This window comes from Cornus florida, unplaced genomic scaffold (genome assembly GCF_030987335.1).
Source record: "Cornus florida cultivar Cherokee Brave unplaced genomic scaffold, ASM3098733v1 CherokeeBrave_3.0.0_Hap2_Chr06, whole genome shotgun sequence".
NCBI classification, from domain to species: domain Eukaryota; kingdom Viridiplantae; phylum Streptophyta; class Magnoliopsida; order Cornales; family Cornaceae; genus Cornus; species Cornus florida.
In genome coordinates, this window is record NW_026775576.1 from 85,884,084 (window position 1) to 85,894,804 (window position 10,721).

General features: G+C 38.0%; 1 protein-coding gene across 1 annotated transcript; it reads right to left on the minus strand.

Moving 5' to 3' along the window:
- Nucleotides 1–5: 5 nt before the first annotated feature.
- LOC132312533 (lipid droplet phospholipase 1-like) lies at nucleotides 6–10,721 on the minus strand. The gene is made up of 10 exons (XM_059810924.1): nucleotides 10,370–10,721; nucleotides 9,447–9,514; nucleotides 7,999–8,069; nucleotides 7,636–7,878; nucleotides 3,549–3,712; nucleotides 3,381–3,436; nucleotides 3,108–3,160; nucleotides 2,899–3,019; nucleotides 1,393–1,490; nucleotides 6–366 (listed from the first exon to the last, which is right to left on the minus strand). The coding sequence occupies exons 1-10, from the start codon at nucleotides 10,528–10,530 to the stop codon at nucleotides 295–297; spliced, it is 1,107 nt and encodes a 368-aa protein (XP_059666907.1). The 5' UTR covers nucleotides 10,531–10,721; the 3' UTR covers nucleotides 6–294.

The following is a 10,721-nucleotide window of genomic DNA, read 5'->3' on the forward strand; positions in this document are numbered from 1 at the left end:
CTTCATAAGATGGGGAAAAAATGAATAAATAAATAAAAGAGCACTGTTCTCATCTATTGATACAGTATGTCCATGTACATTAGGACATAAAATGAATAAAACAAAATTTCTTATACTTGCTTCTTTAATTTTTAGTGTTACATAAAATTAAAACCATCATTGAGAGACTCGACCCACGCCTCTTCAGCCTGCATCCAAGTCGCTTGTACAACTCTTTGTTCCAACAAAATGAGGATCAAGGAGCCAGACATGTTGCATCTTTTACCTAAATAACCTTCCAAAGCTGATACGCTTCTAAGGAAGGAAATGATCGATCATATGCTGTATAACATCTGCCCCATCTGAATGCATGTAGTGATTTTTGACCTGCAAGATATTCAGCTGAAGTTGAAATCTCCTCTATACCATTGGGGGAAGGAAAAAAATTTTGTTACATGAAAGTTTATATATTATAGGCCTTCAAACTCCAGGAGGTATACAGTTCTGAACTAAATATAAAAGGGGTAGCCCAGTGCACGAGGCTCCCGCGATTGCTGAGTCTGGGAAGGGTCAGATGTAAACATGTTTACCTTCATGCAAAGAGGCTATTTTCAATTTTGAAACCGTAACCTCCAAGTCACAATGAAGCAACCGAGGTCCACCCTCAAAATATGGAAGATCAAATTTGAGTATTAAGTGTGCTCATTTGCGGGATCAGAAGCTTTCATAGAAGATGTTTAGAAAATAATAAACAAACAAATAACACATTTAAAACCAGTAGATATTGAGGACAATGGGATCTGTATAGCTGTTCTGGGAACTCACAGTAACAATGTATCTGCATAAAAACATTAACGCTTCGCTGATAATAGAAGATGAACTCTCAATTCTGCTAAATTGAGGAAAAAGAAACTAGGTCTTTTAATTTTCTTTTTCATTTTTAAAGTTCTGGTAGGCTGCTCATCCAGGTAATATTCACATATATGCAATAATGCAACAATTCAATACTATTGCCAACCAACACTGATCCATGTTACATGATAAAATAGAGTCCATCTTCACCTAAAACAGTATCGTTGTATGAGGCTTTATACTCCAAAAAGAAAAGAAAAAAGGAAAAAAACAGTCCAAATGTCTGCAATATAATGTAATCTGTTGTCTATCTCCTTCTTCCACAGTATGATCCCTTCACGACGTCAAAAGGTTACCAACGAAGTACGAAAAAATCCATCAAAGCAGTGAAAACAATACATTCATTGAGACAATGACCAACTAGAAGAATCCTAGTTACATCTGTTCAGTTAAGATGTATATATAAATTACATCTAGCCATCCAGGTATAGCAACCATAAAGATATCAACACAAGTGTTTGCAGCCAGATATACATGTGTTTGCCTGAGATAGAGAGCTACCTGAATAACACTATGAGCAGAAAACCTCAGTCTGCTGCTGTGAAAGCTCACGTCTACTTTTTCCCATGAAACACGAGATAGGCCAGTCACCAGCTCCTCTGCATGGTACAGTGAAACAATGAATCCGCAACATTAAGAAACCCATATATAGAAAAGAAAATACAATTAAAAAAAGAAAGTACTGGAAAAAGATAAATCAGGTATTAAAATTATTTGACCATAAATGCAAATTTGTACATAATTATCCTAGTAGATCTCATCACTAACAGCCGATAAGATTGCATTAAGAGAGGGAGCAGAGTCCTGAGCTAGAAATCCAGCTCTGCAAGTAACTTGGTCTTGACCATTCTCAGACAAGTTATTGATGCAAGGGAATGATAATTATCTTTATCCCTTGTTTTATACAGTACTAGTTTAGTATGTAAGATGGAAGCTATTTTTAATATAAATCCCATCAGCTTCCTACATAAATCAAGTACTTGGAAATAGAACATGTAATAATAAGCATGCATACGCTACATGACAAATTAAGTGTCAAGTTTCATTTCTTCATATAATAAAGAAAAGAAGGAGCTATTATGGCACTCGAGTGTATTAAATTGAAAAATAGCATGCAGAGAATAACCTGTAATTCATTAAAGAGAGATAATTTCGAAATGTTGAGAGTACCACATGAGAAATATATTCTCTGATTCGTAAACAAGGAAACTATGACGATGCTGGCAAAATTATGTTCTCCGATTAATAAAAAAGAAATTATACTAGACGGGTGATAGATCAAGACACATGGAACCACAAAATACAAATACATGGGTAATACCAAGTCCCTATCATTCAATCATCATAACGGTGAAGTTAACCCCTCCTTTATTTTGAGAGGGGAAAAGAAAAGTCAACCTCAAACATAATCTCAAAATTTTAATGGAGCTCAATCTCAAACATAATCTCAGAAGTTTAACCCTCTTTCTTCTACTATTTTAAGCTATATCGAATATTTCACATTTTAAAATACAGAAACTCTCATCACTCTTTGCGGAATGGTACAAGGGGTTTGAACAGGACACCCTTTTCCCGACCCTCCCAGGAACAAATAACACAAAATGCAAATCCAAAACAAAGTATCACAGGTTGAACAAATCTTCAATCAAGGCGGCACTCTGCCGTGGGAGGCAGGGAGTGTCACCTGTTGGACATGTATGATTATGAATTAAAATCCTCAACTAAAGTGATGGCACTCTAATATATATATTATTGAAACATGATGACTGGGAAAGAAAAAGTGACAAGAAAGTATGTCCAACATAGATCAATAGATTGAAGTCTGAACTCTGGTAAAGAGTACGTGTCAAGGGTTGCTGAAACCAACCAAATATTGAAGAATCAAATTGTGTGCCCACCAAGGACATGAACTTGGAATAGTAGCAGCAACTACCATAAAGAAAATAATAAACAAATAAAACTTAACCAGAATTTCCGTGCTTTATAAGAAAATTTTAAGTTACAAACCTTCTAGGGCGTCTGAACCATGATCTTCCATTAAAATGGACTCACACTGCTCAGGATCAGAAGCCTTGCAGTGTTCTTGATATACGACATGCGGATATTTTTCATTTAGAGAATCCTCCCACTATAAAAAACAATTAGATGTCTCAGTCATTGAATTGAAATGCAAGCAAAACTAGAGCACAATCAAATTAGGCAAGTTGAAGACAGACCTTTGGCAGTTCACTATTGCGTCTGATTGATGATGTCCTCCAGCCAACAATATCTAAATTAGCAATTTATAAAGGCAAACAAGGAAAGCATAATTTAGCAAGTGTAGATAAAATATGAGGTGCAACGGCGTCCTTGTGCCTGGTTTTCCTGGATCTGTGTTGCCAAAGCTTGGATCAGGGGTTCAATGACTGGTACAGAGAGAGAGAGAGAGAGAGATGAAAGAAAAGTGGAAAGATAATGTAAGAGCTCCATCAATAATGTACAAAGGATACGGTCATAGCCAACATTTGAATATGCCACTCGTCGATTAAATAAACGTAATGCAGACCTGCATCAATGAGTTAAGCGTCATATAGCAACCATGTTTTTAAATTTATTGATAAAGATAAGCCAAGAAACCAAGGATCTGCCAAAAAAATTTATGGGCTCAAGTCACATACATGAAATAACATTCATCATAATCCTCCACCATGCGTTTGAGCAATGGAGGCTTTCCTTCATCATCATCAGTAAGAAAAAGGTGTTGACCCGTTCGCCTAAATATCCAGTGAATAATAACACCAGCAAATTTTTCAATGGCAGTTATACCAAAAAGAAATGGTACCTGCAAATTACCCAAAGACCAAATGTAATGCATGTATACAACTCAATCCAATCAATAATATAAAACCAAAAATATGCCAATTAAATTCAAGGAGTTCCTTTGGCTTGCTCAGTGCCAGAGAAATCACTACTAGGATGAGAGATTGCTAGGTCAAGAACATGTATTCAGCTGACAGAACCAGTTTCATGTCAGGTATCATGTGGGTGCAATGGAACCAGCTCAGATTTTGATCTATTTAACTGCTGTCAGATAAATATAGATCAATGAGTTGGAGCCGATTTCTCGAACAATTGAGTATAACATTGATGATTATCTGAGTATGTGTAATGTTACAACAAACACCGCAAATCAAGAACATGGTCAAGAATCACGCAAGAAAAGTAAACCAGCCACACACAAAGAACACAAAGATTTAGGTGCTTCAGCAAAGTCTACATCCACGGTGAAGATTAAGCAGAAGATTTCATTATGCGAAAATCAAGAGATTACAAGTTTCAGCCCTCAAGCCCTAGCTCTCACTCTCTCTCTTTGTGCGATTTTCAGTGTTCTCTTGTTCCCCACTCCAAACCCTAAACACCCTTATATACTAACTAGGTTACAAGAGAGTTCTAATCAGGGTCCACGACCCACAAAAGAAAACGGGCCTTTCGGGTCAAAACCAGGTCACGACACAATCCGTCTGAAACAAAATTCGAACCACAACATCAGATGTGCATACAGCCAGCTAACAGCCCATCCCCCTCCCACCTCACCTGCCACCCAAAAATAAGGAAAAATAAGAAGAAGGGATTTGGTGGGGGGAATGATCCTGCTTCCCCTTATGTTCAAACATTTGTCACCATTGAGAAAGAAACTAATATACTGCTTTAATAAGCCAAACAAATAAATAATGACATTGGGTTGCTTTTGGAGGGGCTGAGAAGAGTATGAACCCTAAGGCAGGGGTCATCCCTTTAAGCGACCCCTGCCTTCTGTTGAGGGAGCTCTCTTCTTAAGGAAGATGATTTCACTTATTTAACAGCTCTATATGAGACACATCATCTTCAAGCCACCAGTCGGACATACCTCAACATTTCCTCACTTAACCAACTGACCCATGGCATGGCTTTACTTGGCTATGAACCATCCATAGAACGGCGACCGTTGACTGCTTCTTTTCAAGCGGAATCTGGAGTCAAGTCTGAGACGTATGCAGAGGACGATCCAACATCTAGGAGTGGGTCCTATCTTGAAGAGTGACATTCAAAGAGCGATTTTCCGTGTGAAATGACCTCTTCAAAGCGCCTGTCGTCCAAGTGGGATAAATTAGGCAACTCCGCCTCTTGTCTAGCTGCTCTGCTCGTGTCAATCCTTTCTTCAATCCTAAGATTCACACCGTGCAAAAGTGAAACCAATCACGAGATTCTAGCAACTCAAACTAATACGAACGAACACAGTCAGTGAAGATGGGGAAGAAAGATCAGGTACAGGCTCAAAGAGGAATTGAATATGTTGACTACGACCAGGGAGATTCCATAGTTCTTGAACTCTTGTTTGCCCTTGCATTCACGATATCCATGTTTGACTTGTTATACGGAGCTTGTAGGTTTCTTGATCAGGTAAGGCTTCTTTCTGGTGTTGATGGCTTAGGCTGACTTCTTCATGAATGTGCGCGGGTTGGACGCATTCTCGGGAGATTAGGAAGATGTTGAACGAGTAAGGAGTTCAGTCAAATGTAGAGAACCGAAGTCGGAACCCAGCTGCATATGTTTCCCGGCCTATCTAAGAACGATAGCATGCTTAGAAAGAAGCGTACAATACTAATGGCGTTAGGAGAAAACTTTTCCTTTTTGAGCAGGTCCTACATTTTAGCGGCGAAGGCAGGTTTCACGATTTCTAAAGGGCTCCTATCTATTATCTATTACGCGTTCTTCTGTTCTGTTTGTTAATCGATCGATACCAGGCACCTGGGACGGTTTAGAATGAAAAGCCGATTCTATGTATGTTTTTCAGATGTAAAAACCTGGCCCCCTGCGAATCCGTAAATCTGAGGAGCATGCTGCAACAAAAGGATGGTCCCCTATGCATTTCATTCTTTCCGGAACCCGTGTTTTCGGCTTAAAGTGCGTTTTTGCCTTACGACCATCAAAAAAACAAAACACTTTTAGTCTGATATAGCTGGCAAATGAGCCCGAGGTCCTCATTCCCTGTTTTTTCAAGGTTTGGATCTTCGCTTGAGCTGTTGTAAGCTAACTCCCGGCGAAAACCCTGTGCCAACTAGCCTAGGAGGAGTATCCAGTCTTATAGGCTTAGGTCTCACCGAGGCTCTTTGCCTCGAGTGTCTATTGCTCTAAGCCTCAATGGGTCAACCCCTGTGAGAGGACTAGAACGCTAGCATGTTTGCCTTTTCGATGGGGAATCACTTTTTTTCTGAATGAAGCACGAGCCATTTTCTTTTAGTTTGTGATCGGACCGTACCAGTCATAATGAATATTAGGATGTTGAACATCTTGTAATCATCGACAATCTAGATGTTAGACTGGTGAAAGGAAAAGATTCCACAAATTGACTACCAAAATTAATTTGGAAAAGTGATATCTAGGGAATTAAATCACAGTGGTTAAGAACTGTAAAATAGAAAAGTATCGAGCACTGTCCCTGTTGTCTTTTGTATAAACTATTGGTTTCAACTTTCAAATGTTCTTTTTTGTTTTCCCTTTCTTCAAATGCTCGAGCCACCCATGTTTTTCTGGTCAACATTCCCAAATTCGGCACCACTTCGTTTAAGGCCCTTCTTTTTGCAATAGCCAATCGAAAGTGCTATGATTTTCATAACCACCCTTTGCTCATAACAAACCCTCATGAATTTGTACTCTTTTTGGAGATGTACGCGAATGAACACCCAACTTTGAATCCTGACATTCCTCTCGTCTACCCATATTCCTTATACTTCACTTCATGTTTCCACAAACGCAGTGAACCCAAGAAACACGCCACACATAAAGATTTAGCGTGGTTCGACAAAGCCTATGCCCATGGTGAAGATCCAGTGAGAGAATTCACTATGCGAAAATCTGGAGATTACAAGTTTCAGCCCTCCAAACCCTAGCTCTAGCTCTCATTCTCTTTTCAGCGATTTTCAGTGTCTCTTCGTCATCCCACTCCAAACCCTAAGCGCCCTCATATATCGAGCTACAAGACTACTAAACTGGGTCCATGACCCGTACGCAAAAAACTGGGTCAAAATTCACAAAGCTGAATCAACGGGTTGTTGGGTTGCAATGCGAACCGAAACCAAATTTGGGCCACAACATCACACTTCCCAAATTGATATTAGATCACTCTGGTTGTCGTAGACCCAAAAACTGCCAATCCGATCCATAGAAGAGTCATTTGAGCAATTCTATAGAGGGGTCTCACCATATGGACCATTTTGGGATCATGTTTTAGGGTATTGGAGAGCAAGTGTGGAATGCCCTGATAGAGTATTGTTCTTAAAATATAAGGACATGAAGAGTGAACCCTTTGTTCTTGCAAAGAGATTGGCAGAGTTCTTAGGCCACCCTTTTTTCTCAGAGGAAGAGAATGAAGGTGTGGGTAAAATAGTAGAGTTGTGTAGCTTTGAGAATATGAGCAAATTGGAGGTGAATAAGATTTTTATTTTCACATTACTAAATCCTCCCCCTCCCCCACCCCACCCCACCCCACCCACACCCACACCCACACAAATTAATGTTTCTGGATCTGCCCCTGATCCCCCCTCTCTTTTTCCTGGACTAAATGCACCATCTTGCACTGAGAATAATACCTATTCCTTTCCCGAATCACATATAGTAATTACTTGTTCATCTCATCAACTTCAGCAATTCGTAAGATAAATGGAACATTTAGTCTTTGACATAAAAAAAACCCGGATGAATGTGAAAAAGAAGAAAAGACCATACCTGCTTATGACCCCTCGAACCAAGATGAGGCGTAGCAACAGTGATGAAGTTCATTGGTTCCAAACCACCTATTGTACCCTTTGGTTCCTTTTCACAGGCCTTGACTGGTAAATCCTCTGCATTTTCCCTTTTAGGAGGTCTATACAATCTCCCAATGGCAAATCTTGCCGCTAGTCCTCCTACAGAATGTGCAACAAAAGAAATCTTTCTTACACTTGGCCTCTGTTTAATGACTTCAAGAACCTGGAATTCATAAATTCTGTCAATATCAAACTGCATGTGGATGTATCTTGTTATGAAACGTTAAGCAGATTTATGATCATGTCAAAGCATAATGCACGAGTAGCACAAAGCAGAAAACACCTCTTCTGCCAACCGCTCGCCCATTACATCTACACCATCTAATGACAACTTCGACATATTCCGTTCACTACCTGCAAAGTAAGTCAACCAACATGAGCCAGATGATGCAAATAATCATCCATCACAACTAAGATATTGACAATCCTTTCAACTTCTACAACCAAAATTAAAAATTCTCATTTAACCACTTGTACTAAAAATGTCAGATTATAAAGGCTACAAAGGCTCATGAGAAGCAAATCCCTTAAGATTTGACCAAAGAGACAATCACTTCATCGGACCTACTTTCAGGCCAAAGCATCAACCAGTTTTAGATAAGCACAAATGTTAAGTTTTCACCCAAAAACAATTATGCTTCCAAGTCATTGCCCAGTATGCTAGAGCACAAGCAATGGGTTGAACAAACTAATGAATTTTGATCCATTACAACTCAATACCAAGCCCATATCTAGCCTGCTTGTTAGCCCATTATTAAGCCTATAAATGCAATACAAATCTTATTAGGAGTCCCTTTAACTAGTGCATGTTAAAAAATCCCTCCATAAAATTAAAAAGAAGCGCAAAAAACCAGCACAAAGACTTTCTTTTTCCTGTTTTGGTACGATAATAACCATTTAAAGCTGCTATCCCAAATGTTATGTTACTTTATGATTAGCAAAAACAATTATGCTTCCAAGTCATTGCCCAGTATGCTAGAGCACAAGCAATGGGTTGAACAAACTAATGAATCTTGATCCATTACAACTCAATACCAAGCCCATATCTAGCCTGCTTGTTAGCCCATTATTAAGCCTATAAATGCAATACAAATCTTATTAGGGGTCCCTTTAACTAGTGCATGTAAAGAAATCCCTCCATAAAATTAAAAAGAAGCGCAAAAAACCAGCACAAAGACTTTCTTTTTACTGCTTTGGTACGATAATAACCATTTAAAGTTGCTATCCCAAATGTTATGTTACTTTATGATTATATGATAGCGTAGACCCTATTACAACAAATGCAAGCTGTTGCGAATTGATTCCAGAAACAAGTTATAATTATCAGTTATATCACACCCATTACATGGCTGATTGTGCACATGATTCAGTGGGATTCTGATGCCTTCAGATGATTATATGGAAATAAATGCCCAAATCTCTTTTTCCTCATCCAGTCTTTTAGTTTATTCATCGGTAAAAATTCTCAAATGGCTCTGCCCATGCAAAGAAGACATTGTAAGATAATAACCATAAATAAAAACAAACCAAAAAAAAGTTCAAAACAAGTATCAGTATAATGCAGAGACTAAATTAAAGCAAACAAAAAAGCAGGACAAACAACAAATAGCCACCATGCAATCACAGAATTCAAGTAACCATCTGTATAATACAGAGGGAGTAAAGGAAAGATTATGATGTGGTATCCCAAATTGTAAAAAAAAACATCTTGCACAAGGAGATGCTACTTACAGTGAACAAACACTTTATCAGGGAGCATCCTAACAAACTGCTCAGCTGCAAATTTCCAATCTGTGGCACTGCAATAATAAGGGAGCAGCAACATAAAAATTATGAAGAAGACAGTTTTTAATTGAAATCAAGTAAATAAAATTCCATAAAGCCAAGTGTCATGGCCAGGAAAATACTCAAAAAAAATACTTCCTTTTTCCCTTTCAAATCCTCAAGAGGAAAAACACATGCCAACCTCTCTAATTAGCTTCAATCAAAAAGTTAGCTGATACTATTCTACTTTTAAGGTTGATTACATTTTACCACTTGTGGTTACGCTAATGTAGTTCAAAGTGTGACACCAGTAATCCAGCATCCTTGTAGTAGTGTATGAAGTGTGAAAAAAAAAAGGGGGGGTTTATACTGAAATGAAAATTATCTTCTTTCAGGGGATAAAACTATTACTTTCTGAAGTATTTAGGTAAATTTTCCATTCCTCGATATTTCCACACAATAATGTCAATAACTAAAATTTCATCTATAATCCCGAAAACGCAAATTCAAAACTCAAAGTAATTATTAAATCAGATGATCTCAACTTTCAAACATCAGAAACTCTCTCAGACATCAAATGCAATTTTAAAAATTTTAATAAAATGAAATTATCCACAGAACACAATTAAAGTTCAACGTCCCCAAATTACAAATTCCTCTATACACTACAAAAAAACACAAGTAATTAAAGGATACATTAGTGCCGAAATTTATCAATTTACACTTAAAAATTCAACGTGCCTGCCAAATTAAACAAGTTTAAAGCAAAATTCATCGAATACAAATTCCAATAAAAGAATTCAAAACAAAAAAATCAAATTTAAGAAAGTAGGTAGATATATATACACACAGAAACACCTATATAGAGACGTATATGTATTCTATCTGACCTTCCAAGAATTCCATGGATCATAACAACTAGATGATCAGCTGAAGAAGCATCGGCTTCGTTACAACTCCAAATATTTGGACCTCCATTAATCGACTCCGAGTAACACACACCGTTCTGTGTTTTACCATTTTCCATTTCTGTGGTATTACCGTTTTCCATTTCTGTGGTTCGTCCAATTTTAGGTCACTTTTCTCAGCATTGGCACACAACAATTGAGAATTGGAAAAGGAATTGCAGCGAAATAGAGCGAAGCAGAGCAAAGACTGATCGGCCTTCGTGCTTTCCGAATTTTAGAGAGAGAAACCTGAGAACGAAAGAAAGCTAAAATGACGTAACGAGAGGTGTACGAA

Bases quoted from the DNA above. Each gene is read 5' to 3' on its own strand.
- LOC132312533 (XM_059810924.1), bottom strand. From the start codon at position 10,530: ATGGAAAACGGTAATACCACAGAAATGGAAAATGGTAAAACACAGAAC. The intron at 8,070-9,446 runs GTAAGTAGCATC...CTTACTTTGCAG, and splicing joins TGATAAAGTGTTTGTTCACT to GTAGTGAACGGAATATGTCG. The intron at 3,020-3,107 runs GTCTGTCTTCAA...TGTTTTTTATAG, and splicing joins GCAATAGTGAACTGCCAAAG to TGGGAGGATTCTCTAAATGA.